This window comes from Elephas maximus, chromosome 8 (genome assembly GCF_024166365.1).
Source record: "Elephas maximus indicus isolate mEleMax1 chromosome 8, mEleMax1 primary haplotype, whole genome shotgun sequence".
NCBI lineage: Eukaryota > Metazoa > Chordata > Mammalia > Proboscidea > Elephantidae > Elephas > Elephas maximus.
Window position 1 is genome coordinate 91,930,703 of NC_064826.1, and position 19,904 is coordinate 91,950,606.

Sequence of the window (19,904 nt, forward strand, 5' to 3'; positions counted from 1 at the left end):
TTCTATCACCCACACATTCTTTTTCTACTTCCTCCCTTAAGTGGTGATCCAGTTTTTCCACCCCATCTTTTTTGGGACTCTCCAACCAACTCACCCTTCTAGCAGGGATGGCCGGTTAACTGGGGTCTAACCACAAGAGGCAGGTCTGCTGAGTCAAGGCCACACGGAGAGATTTACTGGGCACCTAGATTCTCATCTCCACACACCTGGGTTATCATTTCTTTTTCTCATTTTTTCCGTTGATGCCTCTTGCCTTTCCTCGTCTCTGCAAGTCCAGCAAAGGATAATCAGAATTTACCTTGTGCAAAAAGTCTCTAGTTACCCCATACTCCTCCTCCTCCTTTCCTGGGCTTTTGCCTTGACCCTGGCAGGGAATGACTGTGTGACCTTGGGCAAATCACTAACCTCTCTGAGTCTATTTCCTCATCTGAGGAGCTTGGGCAACATTAAGTCTAGTTCCCTATCTGATTTCATGTTTTATGAACCTTTAAGGCTCAGGGCGAAAGAACAGAAACAGAATGTGTATTCAAGCAGGTCTCCTAGAGTCTCAGTGTCCAAGTATAAGTTTATGCAACAAAAGTCCTTGTGCGTCTCAGTTTGCATGTCTACTATGGGGCTTGTCTCCATCAACGTCCACCCTCTTGGAGTGGGCTGACGCATTTTGTGCAAATCTGTTCGCATGGGGCTACTTGCAACCTCGCAGCACTACCAGGCCCACAAAGTGGAGAGAGCTCGTAGCATTAAAAAAAGGGCCGAAGAATTCCGGGTCCTTCCTCCGGGATTTTGTGTTGAATCTGCTGGCGGCGACCCGACGCCGCGTCGCGGGGTGGGGAATGTGCGACTGCGTGCGCGCCACGGCGTTTACGCGGCGATTTCATCATGCTCCGGGCAGGGCCGCGCGCGCCGCTTCCGCTGCCGCCCCCTCTGGACGTCCCCGGGCTGCCGGCTCATGCCTTCTCCGCGTTCGGCGCTGCTCAGAGTCGGCCGCTACGCTCTGTTGCTGTCGCTGACTTCCCCGCTCGTGCCCCGGCCTCCGCTCGCGTCCCGTCAGCCCCTCAGCACGCCCTCCCGCCCCCGGACCTCATTCTCTGCGGCCGCCTCCCGGAGCAGCATGGACGGCCCCGGGGCTGAAGAGGTGCTGGCACCTCTCAGGCTAGCCGTGCGCCAGCAGGTACCGGCATTGGGTGTCCCCTTCTCGGCCCCGGACTCTCCTGTCCCCGGACCCACGTGGTCATTTCTCTCTTCCCCGGCACCCCTCCATCCCCGCTGGTTACTCTTCTTTCATTCTCTGGAAGCCCGTCGTTCCTTGGGGTCTTCCTCGTTTCCCCAGCTTTGGACCCATCTCCGCGCTTGTAGGCCACCACGTCCCCTTGCCCCCCACCCCTGCGGGCCCCCTTCCTTCCCCTTTCCTTGGGTGATTCACTCGGATCCCTTTTGACATTCCGCGTCCCTCCCCTCCCGATCTGTTCTCTGTTCCCAGTCCTTGTTACTGTCCGCGCCTTTTTTCTCTGCGATGGGCTTTGCCCTGGGATCTGTGACCCTTTGGTTCTCTTCGTGTCCTAGTGGAACCTCCTTAACTTCATTTTCCAGTCTTTGCTTCATTTTTTGTGCATCCTGGCTGTCGAGGTTCCTCATTCTCTGGTCAGTTGTGAGCCGAAGCTACAGTTCTCTATCTCTTTAATCTTCATCTTCCTTCATTGAGTGCTTAATTATCCGAAGGATCGGCTGAGAAAATATAAATAGTTGAAACGTGAATGTGGGGCGGTGTGGAACCTTCTTTTCTCATAATGATGTAAATCCATAGTCTTTCTCTTCCGTCTCCTTTTCTGATTTCTGAACTGACTGGAGGGTAAGGGTCGTTTGGAATGAGTGAGAACGTAAACCTGGGAAATTGTAAATGTTGCTGAGTTACTCGGTGAATCAGCCATCCTCCATATGGACCGCTTTGAAATTTAATTTTGTGGAAGGAGGGAGGTTTCCTGGGCTGGAGGGCTTGATGATTTAATACAGGCCTTTTCTTTTCCTAGGGCACTGCATAGAGATCAGAATTTAGAGAGGGCAAAGAAAAGATTATTTTAAAGGGATTCTCACATGCAATCTGGTAGAGCCAAGCTTGCAGTAGGACCCCAGGGATCCGTGACCTAGTAGTAAACGCCAAGCGGGTTCCTCCTGCACCAGCGCCTGATGCAATAACTTGTCTCAGCTAAAGAGGGTGAAACCGGCTCTCCTAAGTAATTCATTGGGGCAGAGCTGCTGCAAATTCTGCCACGTTGCAATCTCCGCTTCTCTCTAATTTGAGCCTGCCTGCTTTAGTAGTGTTTTATTTTGAAATTTCACAGTGGACTTAAATTTTTCTTCTTTATTATTAGTATCAAGGACACTGAGTGTGGTTATTTGTTATCTCCTCCACTCTCCAGCCTCCCCGAAGGTGTGGTTCCTTTGTCTTTTCTGTAACTCAATTTTTTCTATCTCCTTCCCTTTATAAAGGAGAATACATCTAATTTGGAGAAAAACACACACCCAAACCCCTCCCTCTGCCACGTTAGCCTGGAACTGCAATGCAAATTACCCCTCTGTAAGACTGGAACTAGTTAAATCAAGTTTGATCATGGAACAGACTTCTGATGCTATTATTATCTTGTGTATTGTCTATGTTGGCTTAATAGTTAATTTTTTTTTGTACTTATATTTTTCAAGTATGTACGTTAGTTTACGTAAGCTAGTTTGAATCCTTTTATAGGGCTGCACAAATATCAATTAACTACACGATTCCTTGAATCATGCTTAATGTCAGCTGGAAGAGAATTTAAAGAACATCTGGTTGACCCCTTTTCGACTCGATGGCAGTGGGTGGTGGAGTTGACCCCTTTATTTCACTTGCGGGGAAATGAGACACCCTGTCACCTCGATCCGTTTTATATATTTCCATTGTAAAGTTTGTACAATTGAAGATACCCCTTGAGTGTGACTTTTAAGATGCTTAATGACCGGTCTTGTTATTGGTATGTGTTTTGTATAAGTTTACTGATCCACTGAGGAGCCTTGGTGGTACAGTGATTAAGCACTTGTCTGCTAACCGAAAGGTCAGTAGTTTGAACTCACCAGCAGCTCAGTGGGAGAACGATCTGGCAGTCTGCTTCTTTAAAGATTTACAGCTTTGGAAACCCTATGGGGGCATTTCTACTCTGTTTTATGGGGTTACTATGAATTGGAATCAACTCGATGGCAGTGGGGACTGATCTGCTAAACTATCCTATGTGGATGCCATTGCTCTTTAAAAGTTTGGTTTGTTGATTGACTGAAATGTAGTATTTTCCCACAGCATATTCTTAGTTATTTTCTGGAGAATTAGTTATGGAGCTTGTAGGTCAGGTTCAGAGCATCTAGAAAACTGCATTGGTTGTTTGAATAAGGGCCAACCAGTTGCCGTCAAGTCGATTCCAACTCATGGCAATCCCTTGTGTTTCATAGTAGAACTGCCTTCCATAGTGTTTTCATGGCTGTGACCATTTGGAAGAAGATGGCCAGGTCTTTCTTCCAAGGCACCTCTGGGTGGATTCCAACAGCCAACCTTTTGGTTAGTAGCCTAGCACTTAACCCTTTGTGCTGCCCAGGGAAGGGCAATTCAATTCTTTTTTTTTTTTTTTTAAATTAGGAGCTAACATAGGCTGGCCAGCCTTTATTTTGCCAAAACAGAACATCAAAAAAACCAGTACTACCATCTAATTTCCCTCATTTCAAAAAAGGCAGGATATTTTAATACATGCAAAACAAAAAGGCAGATCATAAACTTATAGAACAGTCTTTTATATTTAGGAGGCCTAGCTTTGGAAAAAAAGTCTAATATATTGTCCTTATTTTATCCTTTTTTGATGAAAATTTGTACTGGAGAGTCTTGTTTGGGCCATGTTGCTCTAGGTCAGTGGTTCTCAAAGTGTGTTCTGCACATTGAAGGTCCCCAAGGTCAAAACCGTTTTCATAATAAAACTAAGATGTTAATTACGTCTTCACTGTGTTGACACCTGCACTGATGGTGCAGAGGTGGTAGGGAGTCAAACTGCTGGCCCCTTAGTGTGAATCAAATCAGGAGCACCAAATCACACTAGTGGTCATTGTATTCTCTGTCACACTCTCACAGTTAAAGTCAGTTTTGCTTAAGAATGTCCTTGATGAAGCCATAGAAATTATTAATTTTATTAAATCCAGACCCATGAGCACACATATTTTTAATGTCCTGTGTGATGAAGTGGGAAGTGTGCGTAGAGCATACTGCAGTGTGGATTGTCTCAGGAAAAGCACCCATGTGATTGTTTGCATGGCGAGCTGAACCATCCACCCTTTTTTCATGGAACACTATTTGTAAAATGTCTGACGAACTGTTGTTATTCGAACTTGAGTGTTGGGCATTTGATTTTTTTTTTTTTTTGAATGAATGGAGAGAGCCTGTCACTTCCAGGATTAATTTCTAAGACAGTAAATATTGATAGAAATAACTTACATAAACAAAAGCTTTTTAGGGTTCTCAATTTTTAAGAGTATTTTGGCATCCTGAGACCAAAAGTTTAAGAAGCACTGCTTTAGGGGAACGAAAGTACCTGATTTACGATTAAGACAGGTTTAGGTTTCTCTCTCGAATGCAGCCCCCCAGAACCTCAGCTCATTTTTTCCTTTACAGCCAAGGGTTTCACCTTCCACTCATTCATTTTCCACTCACTCTTCCCACTACAACCTGCCTTTGACCTCCAACACTACTTTTGCCTAGTGCCCTAAATGTTACTTTTCTGTGGTCATCACATTTGGCATTTGACTATGTTAATCACTTTCTCATTTCAACAATTGGTTTATTTTTTTTTCCCTTGGCTTTGTCTAAACATTAGGTAGGATTCAAGTAGTTTAAGAAATATATGCCTCAAGATCTTTATTCCTGCCAGCAGTAACTGTTTCGATGAATTTTATCTATCTGGAGGTTTAGGGAGGGACTGGTATACAGATTTGGTGAGTTATTTTTAGTGTCACTGTCTGGGCTTAAAGGAGAATCCCTTGGTGGTGCAAACGGTTAAAGGGCTTGTCTGCTGACAAAAAGATTGGAGGTTCAAGTTTACCCACAGGTGCCACGGCAGAAGAGCCTGGTGCTACACTTCCAAAAAATCAGCCGTTGAAAACGTTATGGAGCACAGTTCTACTCTGACGCAGATGAGGTTGACATGAGCCAGGAAGAATCAAGTGTCGTCTTTTTTTTTTCTGAAATGATTTTGGCGAATATAGCTTGATGCTTTAACAAAGTAACTAGTATGGAGAAAAATAACAAAGGAGGATTTTTTTTTTTTAATCTCTTGTGGAACTTAATAGTTGTCAATAGGAGAGGATTTGAAGAATTGCTAGATGGGGTGTTTTTGTACCCCTGCCTGCTTTTGTGTTGATGAGGATTAAATAACAGAGGCAGTATAGCCTAGTGTATAGGCTCTGAAGTTGTATTTCCAGAGCTGGATAGATTCTGGCTCAGCTCTCTGTTAGCTCGTAGGCTTGGGCAAATTATTTAACTTTTGTGTGGCCAAGTTTCTTTATCTATAATATGGAATTGGAATTATAAATATTAAAATAAGATAATTCACGCAAAGTGCCGAGTATGCTTACCCTCCTTACCTGTTGCTGTCAGATCAATTCCGGCTAATGGAGACTCCACGTGTGTCAGAGTAGAACTGTGCTTCACAGTGTTTTCAGTGGCTAATTTTTCAGAAGTAGATCACCAGGCCTTTCTTCCAGGGTGCCTCTGGGTAGACTTCCAACCTTTTGGTTAGTAGCCAAGTTCGTTAACTGTTTGCACCGCACAGGGACTCTGAGAATTCTTCCCTTGGTAGTGTTCTGAAATGATTGTGGCTTATTGGAATGCTGGTTTTATCAACCCATTGCAGGCACGGAACACACATGTTTTCTTGGGATTGTTGGCTTGCTAACATTTTTGAACATTTACAAGAGAATTGATGTCTTATGAATTTTGAAATATAAGATGATGCTTGTTAACCCATTGCTGTGGAGTCGATGTTGATTCTTGGCCACCTTACGTGTTGCAGAGTAGAACTGCCCTATGGGGTGTTCTCAGCTGTAATCTTTTTACTGACGCAGACTGCCAGGCCTTTCTTCTGTGGCACCACTGGGTGGGTCTGAACGGCCAGCCTTTAGCCAGCCTTTAGGTTAAGATGCATGACTAATACAATTTCTGTTTCAGCACTTACAAGTTTTGTTTTATTGGGGTAAGGAGGACACAAATAAAACTCAAATCTAAGTAGTAGCTAGAAGGCTTATCGTGAAGAGCCCTGGATTTTTCCTTGCTTTGATTTTCTGAACTGCGAGTGCCAGTTAAAACTCTTGCTTTATCTACAAAGGGCAAATGAAATATTTATCATCTTTTTGTTAATAGTTATAGGATACTTAGAAATCTGAGATGAACTCATTAATCCTACGTAAGACCCCTCTAGCCTCACATATGTACAGTTTAAAGCCAGACATCTTGCAAAGGTGAGAAAATATTTTCTTGATTTTTTTTTTCTCCCCCTTTGGTCATCTGAATACATGCCATGATACATATGAAGAATATCTCTTGAAATGATTTTGTCATCTAACGACTACTCTGCTTTATAATTTTTATAATTACAGACTCTTAGTTCTAATATACTTCATTATGGTAAGGATTTATGCAAGTACTAAGCTTATAGTTGATGATTCTTGAGGGTGATTTAGAGATGTTGGTAATGTTTTTCATCAGTTTCATTCACACGTACACACGTGCACATTGTATTTGGGTTGTGAAGGAAGAAGAAGAAAATCAGAAATCAGGAATTCTTAAGTATTTCTATTCTATGTCCAGATCACCTTCAGTTTCCTTTGTCTTTAGGATTGGGTCATTATAAAGTATAATTTTAATTGTCCCATTATTCAGAATAAGCATGGCTATTTTTCTTGCTTCACTAAGACTTTAGAGTTGATTAAGTCAAGGTAGGAATCCACACTACTTCCATGTGATAGCTAGCCTTTGCTTGAATACGTGCTCCCTAATTCTAAGCAACCCTAGTTGCGCAGTGGTTGACTACTCGCCTGCTAACCGAAAGGTCAGCCATTCACACCACCAGAGCCTCCGCTGGAGAAAAAGACCTGGTAATCTGCTCCCATAAAGATCACAGCCCAGGAAGCCCTATGGGGCAGTTCTGCTCTCTCCTGTAGGATTGCTATGAGTCTGAATTGACCTGACAGCACACAACAGCAACAATTCTAACCTTGAACTCTAAAAGAAAAAAAAAAAATGATTTAAGGAAACTAATTGTAATTTTTTTCCTCCTTTTTTACTTGAGGCTTTGCTGGCCAGTGGCCTTTAAGAAGCTTCAAGAGAAAAAGTAGATACAATATGCGGAAGCACCAATACTTAAAACACAGCGGAGACATTCAAAAGAACTACTTGCCTCTGTCTCTCAGACATCCAAAAAGAACCACTACTTGCCACCCCCTCTTGAAAGCAAAAGCTCTCCCGGGGTCCTTACTGCCATCAGAAAACACAGTTAGGGAGAATTTATGAGATGGATATTCTGACAGGCAGAGGCCGGGAAAAGAACCACTGCACCTCCTTGAATGAGTAAAAAATAAGTCAATAGTTACTAGCTGAATACTATGTGCTTTGCACTATACTGAGTTTAGGTAGTGATATCAGTGAACAAATACGTGAGTGCCTCCTCTATACCAGATTTTGTTCTTGGTTCTGTGGGTACACCAGTGAACATGTCAGAATTCCTGTCCTAAAAGAGCCTACAAGACCAAAACAAGACAAAACCTATTGCCGTCGAGTCAATTCTGACTCATAGTGACCCTACAAGACAGAGTAGAACTGTTCCATAGGATTTCCGAGGAGTGGCTGGTAGATTCATACTGCCGACCTTTTGGTTAGTGGCCGAGCTCTTAACCAGTGCGCCACCAGGACTCCAAAGAGCCTACAGGGACAGCTAAAATGCATGTAAATAAATCAGCCAGTGCATTCATTGGTAGGGTGACTTCAAGTATTCTAAGTGTAATGAAGATGGTAAAATAAGGTTAGCCAGTAACTGGGAGTGTTCTTTAGCTAGGGTACTAGAATAAAAAGTGCTAGTATAGTAACAGACCAGGAGAATGAGAGGAATGAGAGGAATAACTTTAATTCCATGGTTCTCAACTATATTTGACCCAGTGTCCCCTTTCTATAACAAATATTTTAGAATTCTCCTTTGCTATCCTGGGATGATATAAAATCTAAATGAATGAATGAAATATAATACGATATAATCTACCGAAATTAAAAAAAAAAAAAAGTACGTATGATGCCCTAAATGTTACATGAAAAGTAATTTATAATACACTTAATATATATTTTTATATATAAATTCTTGGTTATGACAACTGGAAGTTAGGAGGAAGTAAGCAGATGCTTATACCCATATGTAGATTCACCGTGAATGCAGTCGCCACAAATGCAGGTTGATAAAGGTATGTTGTATTGGCTGTTCGGATACCACAGACAGCGTCACCTTTGGTGACTTGCTTGCAAATTTTAGTGTATGTTAAAACCATGGAGAAATACTTCTGATTATATGTAAGCAAAGTTAGATTCTAGGTTCACATAATTCAAGTTTTTAACCTCTTTACTGGGACATTGGGAGGTATTATGAGTTGCAGGAGACGGAGACTCACAGACGGAGGGTGAGAGAGTGGGAGTTTGGAAAGTAACGAGGGGAAAGGATGATGACACCTTTCAAAAGAGCTGGGATTTTAATAGGAGGAAGGAGTAGTCAGAAGGAGCCCTGGTGGCACAGTGGTTAAAGCTATCAACTGCTAACTGACAGGATGGTGGTTCGAAGCCACCAGTGGCTCGGTGGGAGAAAGATGTGGCAGTCTGCTTCTGTAGAGACTTACAGCCTTGGAAACCCGATGGGGCTGTTAAAAGTTAGAATCAATTCGATGACAGTGAGTTTATTTTTTTGGCTTTGGAGTAGTCAGTTTGAAAGTACAGAGGGTGGTAAGGAAGAAATCTAGCCCATCTCCAGTCCCTGAGAGAAAAACCAGCCTCTACTTGAGACAGCTTAAAGGGAAGAAGTGTCCTCAAAGGGCACCATCATGTTGAAATATTCAGGACATGCTTCATAAAGGATGTAGAATTCCATTAAGTGAAGGGAAGTATATTTTGGATATGAGGGTAAACATTATTAAAGCGTGGGGTAAGCATAGTCACCAGATTAGGGATGTCGTATGTTTGTGAAAAGAAGGCCTTCAAAGGTGGGGCAGAAATGACACACTAGAGTAATTTGGGGCCCGGTTGTAGTCTTAGTATAGGTACTTCTCAATGGGAGACAAACCGGTAATCTGTTGCACTAATCTAGTCTGTGAAGAGAGGAGGGAGAGATTAGATTTGAAATTGGGAAGTAAAACTACCCAGATGTTGAAGATAAAGAAAGGTGATGTTTCTTACTTGGTAAATGGTAGATTCTGTTTCCATTAACAGATTGAGGATATACACAGGATAAGGAACTAGTTTGGGGCAGAGAAAAATAACTCAGTTCTGAACAAAGTGGGTTTCAAGCATCTGTGGCCACATCCAAATTAAGGCGTTTTATAGCATAATAAGAAGCCCTGGTTGTACAGTGGTTAAGAGCTTGGCCACTGACCAGAAGGTTGGCACTTCAAATCTACCATCTGCTCCTTGGAAATCCTGTGGGGCAATTGTACTCTGTCATGTGGGTTAGCCGTGATTTGGAATTGACTCGAAGGCAACGGGTTTGGTTTTTTGGTTTATAGTCTCACAACAGCTGTCATTTATTGTATATCTATTGCATGTTAGGTACTGTTGAAAACACTTAAATTCTTCTGTTTACTCTTTATAACAATCCAGTGAGGAATTGTCATCCCCATTTTAGAGCTGAGGAAACTGAAGTTCAGAGAGATTTCAGTTTGCTGCAGGTTTCACAATTAATCAGGGATTCGAATTCAGGTCTTTAACACTAACCATTCTTAAGCATTATGCTATACAATTTCTTTGATCCTAGATGTCAGAATCTGGAGGTTATTAAATATAGTCAGTGTAGTTTTATTACAGGAGCTTGGGTGGTGCACATAGTTTGCTTGCTAATCCAGAGGTTCGTGGTTCAAAACCACCCAGAGGTTCCACGGAAGACAGGTCTGGCGAACTGTGCACATAAAGATTGTTATTATCGTGAGCCATTGAGTCGATTCTGACTCATAGTGACCCCATATGACAGAGTATAACTACCCCATAGAGTTTCCAGGGCTGTGATCTTTAGGACCTTGGTGATGCAGCGGTTAAGTGCTCTACTGCTAACCAAAAGGTTGGAGGTTTGAAGCCACCAGCCACCCCAAGGGAGAAAAATGTGGCAGTCTGCTTCCCTAAAGGTTGTTTTCATTAGGTGCTGTTGAGTGGGTTCCTACTCATAGCTACCCCGTGCACAACAGAACAAAACACTGCCTTGTCTTGTGCCATCCTCACAATCGTTGCTGTGTTCGAACCTGTTGTAGCTGCCATGTCAATCCATCTTGTTGAGGGTCTTCCTCTTTTTCCCTGACCTTCTACCTTACCAAGCATGATGTCATTCTCCAGGGACTGGTCCCTGCTGATAACATGTCCGGTGTACATGAGACAAAGTGCCGTCCCTAATCCGTGACTGTACTTACCCCCATGCCTTTAATAATGTTAATCCAAAAGCGCCATATTTGCTTCTGAGGAGCATTCTTGCTGCACTTCTTCCAAGACAGGTTTGTTTGCTCTTCTGGCAGTCCACACCATAATTTAAACGCATCAGTTCTCCTGCGGTCTTCCGTATTCATTTTCCAGCTTTCACATGCATATGACACAATTGAAAATACCGCGGCTTGCGTCAGGTGCACCTTAATCCTCAAAGTGACATCTTTGCTTTTCAATACTTTAAAGAGGTCTTTTGTAGCAGATTTGCCCAATGCAATACGTCATTTGATTTCTTGACAGCTGCTTCCATGGACATTAATTGTGGATCCAAGTAAAATGAAATCCTTGACAACATCATTCTTTTCTCCATTTATCATAACGTTTCTTATTGGTGCAGTTGTGCAGAATTTTGTTTTATGTTGAAGTGTAATCCATACTGAAGGCTGTAGTCTTTGATCTTCATCAGTAAGTAAGTGCTTCAAGTCATCTTCAATAAACAAGGTTGTGTCATCTGCATATGGCAGGTTATTAATTAGTCTTCCTCCAATCCTGATGCCATGTTCTTCATATAGTCCAGCTTCTCAGATTATTTGCTCAGCATACGGATTGAATAAGTATGGTGAAAGGATACAGTCATGACACACATCTTTCCTGGTTTTAAGCCATGCGGTACCTCCTTGTTCTCTTTGAACAACTGCCTCTTGTTCTAGGCACAGTTTCCTCGTGAGCACAATGAAGTGTTCTGCAATTCCCATTCCTTCTAGTGTTATCCATAATTTGTTATGATCCACACAGTCTAATGCCTTTGCATAGTCAATAAAACACAGGTAAACATCTTTCTCGTAGTATTTGCTTTGGGCCAGGATCCATGTGACATCAGCAATGATAGCCCTCATTCCAAGTCCTCTCCTGAATCCGGCCTGAATTTCTGGCAGTTCCCTGTCAACATACTGCTGCAACCATTTTTGAATTATCTTTAGCAACATTTTTTCAAAAACCCTGGTGGCGTAGTGGTTAAGAGCTACTGCTGCCAACCAAAAAGGGTCAGCAGTTCGAATGCACCAGGCGCTTCTTGGAAATCATATGGGGCAGTTCTCCTCTGTCCTGTAGGGTCGCTATGAGTTGGAATCGGCTTGACAGCAACAGGTTTGTTCTGTTTTGTTTTTTTTCCCCAGCAAAATTTTACTTGCATGTGATATTAATGATATTGTTTGATGACTTTTGCATTCTGTTGGATGGCCCTTCTTTGGAATGGGCACAATATGGATCTCTTATAGTCTGTTGGCCAGGTAGCTGTCTTCCAAATTTCTTGGTGTAGACAACTGAGCATCTCCAGTGCTGCATTGGTTTGTTGAAACATCTTAGTTGGTATTCCGGCAATTTCTGGAACCTTGCTTTTTGCCAGTGCAGCTTGGACTTCTTCCTTCATTATCATCGGTTTTTGATCCTTTGCTGCCTCCTGAGATGGTTGAACGTCAACCAGTTCTTTCGGTACAGTGACTCTGTGTATTCCTTCCATCTTCTTTTGATGCTTCCCGCATTGTTCGATATTTTGCCCGTAGAATCCTTCAGTATTGCAACTGGAGGCTTGAATTTTTTCTCCAGTTAGCTTGAGAAATGCTGAGCGTGTTCTTCTGTTTTGGTTTTCTAACTCAAGGTCTTGGCACATTTCATTATAATACTTAGTCTTCTTGAGCCACCCTTTGAAATCTTCTTTTCAGCTCTTTTACTTCATCATAAAGATTACAGCCTTGAAAACCCTATGGGGCAGTTCTGCTGTGTCCTAGGAATAGGATTGCTATGAGTCGGGACCAACTTGACGGCAATGGCTTCAAGTGCTTAACCATTGTGTCAACAGGGGTTTCTGGAAAGATTGCAGCCAAGAAAACTCTGTGGAGCATTTCTACTCTGTAACACATGGGGTGGCCATGAGTTGAGGGACCATCTTGATGGCAGGTAACAACAACAAGTGTTGTTACAACTTGTTTAGGTATAGATTTTTGTATTTTGTATGTTGTTTGGATTTCCTTGGAATTCACACCTTTGAGAAATTCTTGAGTAAAAAAATTCTTAGCCATTTTCTTTTCAAATATTACCTCTTACAAATTTTCTTCGTTCTTTCCTTCTGGAATTGTGGTTGGATGAATGTTAGACTCTGACATTCTCAGCTTTATGTCTTTTTATCTTGCTTTTATTATTTTTTTAACTGCCTTTTGGCCTCATTCTGGATACTTTCTTTAGGCCTGTCTTCTAGATTATTAATTTCTTCCTCAACTGTGTCTGATTTGTTATTTAATCTGTTCCCTAAGTTTTTAATTTTAATGATTAATTTTCAGATGGTCTATATAGTTCTTTTTCAAACCACCTGCTTGTTTTTGATGTCTCTTGTTTTTTGCTCATGTTTTTGATTCCTCCTTTTATTTTTTAAATATCTTAAACACATTTTTTTATTCCATATTTGGTAATTTTAGTACTTTTTAGGTCTAACTCTGTTACTTGTCAATTTCTGCTCAGTCTTACTCATGGTGGCTCATTTTCTTGTGCGTTTTTAAATTTTGAGTTGAGTGCTTATTATTTTGATAACTTTAACCTATGAATATTATCAGGGGCCTACATGTAAGGTTTGTTCCTCCAGAGAGCAGTTGCTTCTGTCAGGTGCCTAAGGTCTCTGTCAACAGACAGGTTTGTCAGTTTGAGGTTTCCCAGACCATATACTTAGTGTTTTGTTTGCTTGTTTCCCCAGATTATTCCATTACATTCCTGGAAGTCCAGGAATCAGTGTACATGTGGAAGGTAGTTGGAAGGGAATAAAATAATCTAGGGGAAAACAAGCAAAGAAAAAAATTCTAGCAATTAAGAAAAGGCAGAGAAAGATGAACCAGCAGAGACTGATAAGAAATGATCAGAGAAATAGGTAGAAAACCAAGAGTCATTTTTTATAAGCAAGAGAGGAGAGACATTCAAGGAGAAGGTGGTGTATTCATTTGTTCTTTTCTGTTCCCAGTACAAATCTTACTCTTCCCTAATTTTCATCAGTGCTTTTCTCTCCTCCCTTCCCCCATCCCAATAGGAAACAATCAGGAATATTTTCACCTTGTGAACGCAGTTAACTTGTTTACCTCTCTGTATATTTTACTGGATTATAAATGCTAAGGACAGAGACCTTTATTTATAATGACCTCTCACATAATAAACATTTGAATTGCATCAGTGTTACACAGATACATTTTTAAAAGACATGTTTATGGAAGGTCAGCCCAATTGGACTGGACCAAAAGCAAAGAAGTTTCCGGGATAAAATGAATGCTTCAAAGGTCAGCGGAGCAAGGGCGGGGGTTTGGTAACCATGCTCTAAGGGGACTTCTAAGTCAATTGGCAAAATAATTCTATTATGAAAACATTCTGCACCCCACTTTGAAATGTGGCGTCTGGGGTCTTAAATGCTAACAAGCGGCCATCTAAGATGCATCAGTTGGTCTCAACCCACCTGGAGCAAAGGAGAATGAAGAACACCAAGGTCACACGACAACTAAGAGCCCAAGAGACAGAAAGGGCCACATGAACCAGAGACCTACATTATCCTGAGACCAGAAGAACTAGTTGGTGCCCGGCCACAATCGATGACTGCCCTGACAGGGAGCACAGTAGAGAACCCCTGAGGGAGCAGGACATCAGTGGGATGCAGACCCCAAATTCTCATAAAAAGACCAGACTTAATGGTCTGACTGTGACTAGAGGAATCCCGGTGGGCATGGTCCCCAAACCTTCTGTTGGCACAGGACAGGAACCATTCCCGAAGACAACTCATCAGACGTGAAAGGGACTGGACAGTGGGTAGGAGAGAGATGCTGAAGAAGAGTGAGCTAATTATATCAGGTGGACACTTGAGACTGTGTTGGCATCTCCTGTCTGGAGGGGGGATGCTAGGATAGAGAGAGTTGGAAGCTGGCAAAATTGTCACGAAAGGAGAGACTGGAAGGGCTGACTCATTAGGGGGAGAGCAAGTGGGAGTAAGGAGTAAGATGTATATAAACTTATATGTGACAGACTGACTTGATTTGTAAACGTTCACTTGAAGCTCAATAAAAGTTAATAAAAAAAAAAAGACATGTTTAAAAACAGATTCCTTTCTTGATTTCTGAAACAAATCCTAAACACGTATTCTTTTTTTTTGGCTAGGGAGATCTTGTACGAAAACTGAAAGAAGATAAAGCACCGCAAGTAGATGTAGACAAAGCAGTAGCTGAACTCAAAGCCCGGAAGCGGGTTCTAGAAGCAAAGGTGAGTCTTGGAATTCTAAAATAGAAATATAAGAAAGTGTAGGATTCTTCATCTTTAGTTTTTTCTTGGGTGGAAGAGACCTAGGAAAGTATCTGAGCAAGCATCATTTGATTATCTCTGTCTATTCAGAGTGCGTCTTCCTTCTCCTCTACCTGGCAGAGTCTTCGCCCTTTCAACCAAAAAGAAAAATAAAAACCCAAACCCACTGCCATCGAGTCGATTTTGACTCATAGCAACCCTATAGGAACTACCCCATAGGATTTCCAAGGCTGTAAATCTTTATGGAGCAGACTGCCATCTCTTTCTCCCATGCAGCTGCTAGTGGGTTCAAACTGCTGACCTTTTGGTTAGCAGCCAAGCGCTTTAACCACTGTGCTACTGGGGCTTCTTTATCCTTTCAAAGTGCACTCAGAAGGTCACCTTTTCCATGAAGCCTTCCTGGCCTCCTTCCTGCCCCAAATCACAGACTTAATGTGCTCTGTTAATTTCCCCGGAAGGCATTCTGTTTCCCTATGTCTGGCAATAATGGTTTCGTTGTACAGGCAGTCCCTGGATTACGAATGTCCTACTTAGGTACAACCCGTAGTTACAAACTAACCCCCATAAAGCCTATAATATTAAAAATTTCAGGTACGTACAATGGCTTGTAATAACAAATGGGCGCTACTTTGTGATGGCATCAAAACGTTATTACACCCTCTCCTCACTTATCCACTGTCTCCTTATCTGACATTTCACATTTACAACAATAGTAAAAAATCTACTGTCTGACTATTTTGTGCATTAATGACGTACATCTGGCAGTAATGAATGCCAAGGTGGGAGGTGAGAGAACCTTGGCTGTGATGGTTAAGATTATATGTCGGCTTGGCTGGGCTGTGATTCTCAGTGGTTTGGCAGTTAGTAATGATGTGATTTGGCAGTTATGTGTTGATATAGCTGTCTTCCATTTTGTGACCTGATGTGGTCATCCACCATTTTCACAAAATGCCAATTTTGTATAATGACTTGGTTTTTGGAACCTAACCATGTTGGTAAGTGAGGAGAGGTTTGTATTATTATTATTGTATTACCATGTTAAAGACGTTTTAGCGTACCTATCTGTGTTTAATGTTTTTTAGGTACGCCATGTAAGGTATACCAGAAACTGTACTAAGACAAATATTTGACTAACAGATGTTAGGTATGAACTGTACTTAACTGTTCCAACTTTACGTATAAGTTTGACTCAAAGACAGACTTAGGAACAGAGCTCATTCATAATCCAGAGAATGCTTGTATTTATAATTTTTTCTCTTTTAAGGAAAAAGTATCCATCTGGTACCTGCTTCCAGACCTTTCAAACAATAAGCTCCTCCCATCACCAAACGGAAATACTTTGGGTTTATAAGTCACCAGTCTGTTATAGGGATCCACTAAAAATCAGGATATTGCTTTTCAGTATGTGTATCTAAGTAAGCTTAGTCTTGTAATCTTGGAAATGATCATGTATTTTTCTAAATAATTAAGCAAAGGTACCTTTTCAGTGACTCAAAGGGGGAAAAAAACCTAAGGTTTCTATTTCTTAAAAGGTATCAAAACCTTGCCTATTTGATAAATTCATATTGAGTTCTTTTAAGGAATAAACTAAATTCGCATGTATAAGTTCAAATTCTCACCCACTCCCCTAATCACACACTTTTTATTTAAAAATTCCACACAGGAGTTGGCATTACAGCCCAAAGATGATATTATAGACAGAGCCAAAATGGAAGATACCCTGAAGAGGAGATTTTTCTACGATCAAGCTTTTGCTATTTATGGAGGTAGGGAATTAATGAAAGAAAATGCAATCACGTTGATAAACCAGAAACCAGACCTGTTGCTATCAAGTCGATTCTGACTCAGAGAGATCCTGTAGGACAGAGTAGAACTGCCCCATAGGGTTTCGAAGGAGCAGCTGGTGGATTTGAACTGCTGACCTTATGGTTAGCAGCTGAGCTCTTAACCACTGTGCCACCAGGGCTCCAATTGTCTTGATTAAAAACAGAAACAAAAACAAAAAAACCTGTTGTCATTTGAGTGGCTTTAAATATTGTTCTTAAATCAAGAACATAGCTTGCTAATTGATGTCTAACTGTATCAAGTCAGAGGCCTGGTGGCACAGTGGTTAAGAGCTCAACTGCTAACCATAAGGTCGGCAGTTCAGATCTACCAGCTGCTCCTTGGAAACACTATGGGGCAGTTCTACTCTGTCCTATAGGGTTGCTAGGAATCGGAGTTGACTTGATGGCAATAGGTTTGGTTTGATTTGTATCAAGTCGCATGAAGCAGAGGATAAGTATTTTGGATTTGTTTGTTTAGAGGAGCCATATGGTATAATACCAGTTCTTACTTTCCTCCACCTACTTATTCTTGAAGAATGCTTTTTTCCATTAGGATATAAGGGAATTGTTGGCCTACGTATTATGCATTTGATGTGTCCATATACTTGTAGACTCCTCTTAAAATGCCATGGAACCAAACTATAGTTTAGCTTAGCTATTTAAAAATGTCCGCCTTGAGCATTATGCTCTTTTAAGAACTATATGTATGGGATCAAATTGACAACAGCAGCTCAAAAGATTAGATGGGAATCTTAGGAAGCAGTGAGGTTATGTTAATGACAACGAATAACTCAGAAATGGAGGGCGAAAATGGTTGCACAACTCAAAGAATGTAATCATTGCCATCGAACTGTACATGTAGTAGTTGTTGTGTGCTGTCGAGCCAGTTTCAACTCACAGTGACCCTATAGGACAGAGTAGAGCTGCCCCATAGGGCTTCCTAGACTATAATCTTTATGGGAGCAGATTGCCAGGTCTTTTCTCCTGTGGAGTGGCTGGTGGGTTTGAACCACTGACCTTTCGGTTCGTAGCCGAGTGCTTTAACCTTTGCACCACCGAGTTCTGCTTTGTACATGTAGAAATGGTTGGTTTATGTTTTGCTGTGTATAGTCTCATCAACAGCAACAACAAGAACAACAACAAAAAATGCCATGGAGACTTTGGAACAGTAGAGGGCCAGCCTAGTACTGGCTAACAGATTTGCACCCTTCCATACAGTGGTATAACAGAGTGTCCCTAGATTATTATTAAAGGGCAACTCCTGGAGAAAACGTTCTTCATAGGTATGTAGATAAATCTCTACATCTTTCTGAATGCTGTATTGGTGAATATGATCTGTTGAACTTTATTTTTGTAGTCAAAAGAGATTAAGAGATTATTATAACAATATTAGACTTGTGGTATTTTCCCGTTGAAACTTGATTAGAGTTTGACTAAGCAGATCTCTAAATATTCAGCTACTTGGGGTTTAAATAGTGGCTTAAATGCCCAAAACACATTACAGAATTGGGTGCTTAAATTTTATATCATTTGTTAATCACCTGATGTGACAAGTATTTTCTAATTTCTGTGGCAGAAAACTGTTACTCTTTCTGTTTCTCCTCTGTGGGAGAACTTTGTTTCTTTTGAATTTTGTGCTAATCCCACTTAAAATTACAATATGGAAATAGTAAGCGGAGTAAGAGCTTTTTTATTTTACTTTCTTCTGCCATCTGATGGGAAGTGAGGCTCTTGAGTGTTAAGGGATTTGAATTGTTGACCTTAATGCATTTTCAGAATTACGTGAAGTCTTACCGGAATTTGTTTTTCGTGTCTCCTTTCCTTTGTTCAGAGTAACAAGGTAAAGTGCATGTTTTCTCTCCTGTGTTTTACAGGCGTTAGTGGTCTGTATGATTTTGGGCCAGTTGGATGTGCTTTGAAGAACAATATTATTCAGACCTGGAGGCAGCACTTTATCCAAGAGGAACAGATCCTGGAGATTGATTGTACTATGCTCACCCCTGAGCCAGTTTTAAAGTAAGATTCCTCCTCTGAGGGCTGAAATTGTGTAGTAGGCATATTTAAGTAACTTTTCTTCTGATTACAAAAAACTACCCATGTGCCTTGTAAAAAATTTGGAAGATACAGAAAACAGAGAAAATACCTTCTGCCCCTCTGATAGTTATGTTAAAATTGTGGTGCTTAACCTTCCAGTCTTTTTTTTTTTTGTAAGTCCCTATATATTTTCATATTAGCAGCACGCTGCTTTTTTCCCTTGAATGTAGGTGAAAGGTTATTTGTGTTCCTAACTGTTCTCAGGCGTCTGTAACGACAGCATAGTATTCTGTTCCATGAATGTGCCACAATTTATTTAGCTAATGCCATACTGCGGGCATTTACGTTGCCTCTGATTTCTGACTGCACTGAACATCCCTGTAGGTCAATTTGTGTGTATAACCCTGATTATTTCCTTAATATAAATTTTTAGAAGTTCTGGGCAAAGGTGTGTGCACATTTTCAATCAAACACTACTATTTGTTTTGAAGTTTCAGTGCCGAAACTTAGATTATTCTTACCGACGTTGTTGAAAGGAACAAAAGATTTTTTAAATGAATATAAAATTATGAAAGAGAAAATTTACCATCTTGTATTTCATCACTTCACTCATTTAGTACTACCTGATAAAGAGCTAATTTTTACTATTTGGATCCTTTAGGTTCTTTCTTAATAGTTTCAAGCAATTAAGACAAAAGGAATTCCTGATGTCAGATCTAAAAAAAATCGACTACCTATCTTTAGCTATTTCCTCCACCAATGGGAGCTGTGTAGCAATGATACCAATGTCCATACATTTCAGTGGCAGAAAACTCTTCCCTTAAGGTTCATCATTAACATTGTGCTATCCTGTACTCTTAGCAAGTCAAATCCCCGCTGGGCTTGGCCTTTGCATTGATCACTAGTGATAATGGCATAGGCATGGATTAATTGATCCCGTAAAGTAGTACAAACTCTGTGACAACCTGTGAAAAAGTACAAGCCAGTTAATGTCTTTTCTTCCTGTGGGGAGA

At 41.1% G+C, this 19,904-nt stretch overlaps 1 protein-coding gene across 1 annotated transcript in view; it reads left to right on the forward strand.

Annotated features, from left to right (window-relative positions):
* The first annotated feature begins 886 nt into the window (after window positions 1-886).
* GARS1 (glycyl-tRNA synthetase 1) overlaps window positions 887-19,904 on the forward strand; it is a 52,030-nt gene continuing 33,012 nt past the window's right edge. Inside the window, exons 1-4 of the mRNA XM_049893606.1 lie at window positions 887-1,171; window positions 14,891-14,992; window positions 16,695-16,797; window positions 18,732-18,873. Of these exons, the coding sequence (XP_049749563.1) occupies window positions 950-1,171; window positions 14,891-14,992; window positions 16,695-16,797; window positions 18,732-18,873 (569 nt within the window). The 5' untranslated portion in view covers window positions 887-949. The remainder of the gene's footprint in view (window positions 1,172-14,890; window positions 14,993-16,694; window positions 16,798-18,731; window positions 18,874-19,904) is intronic.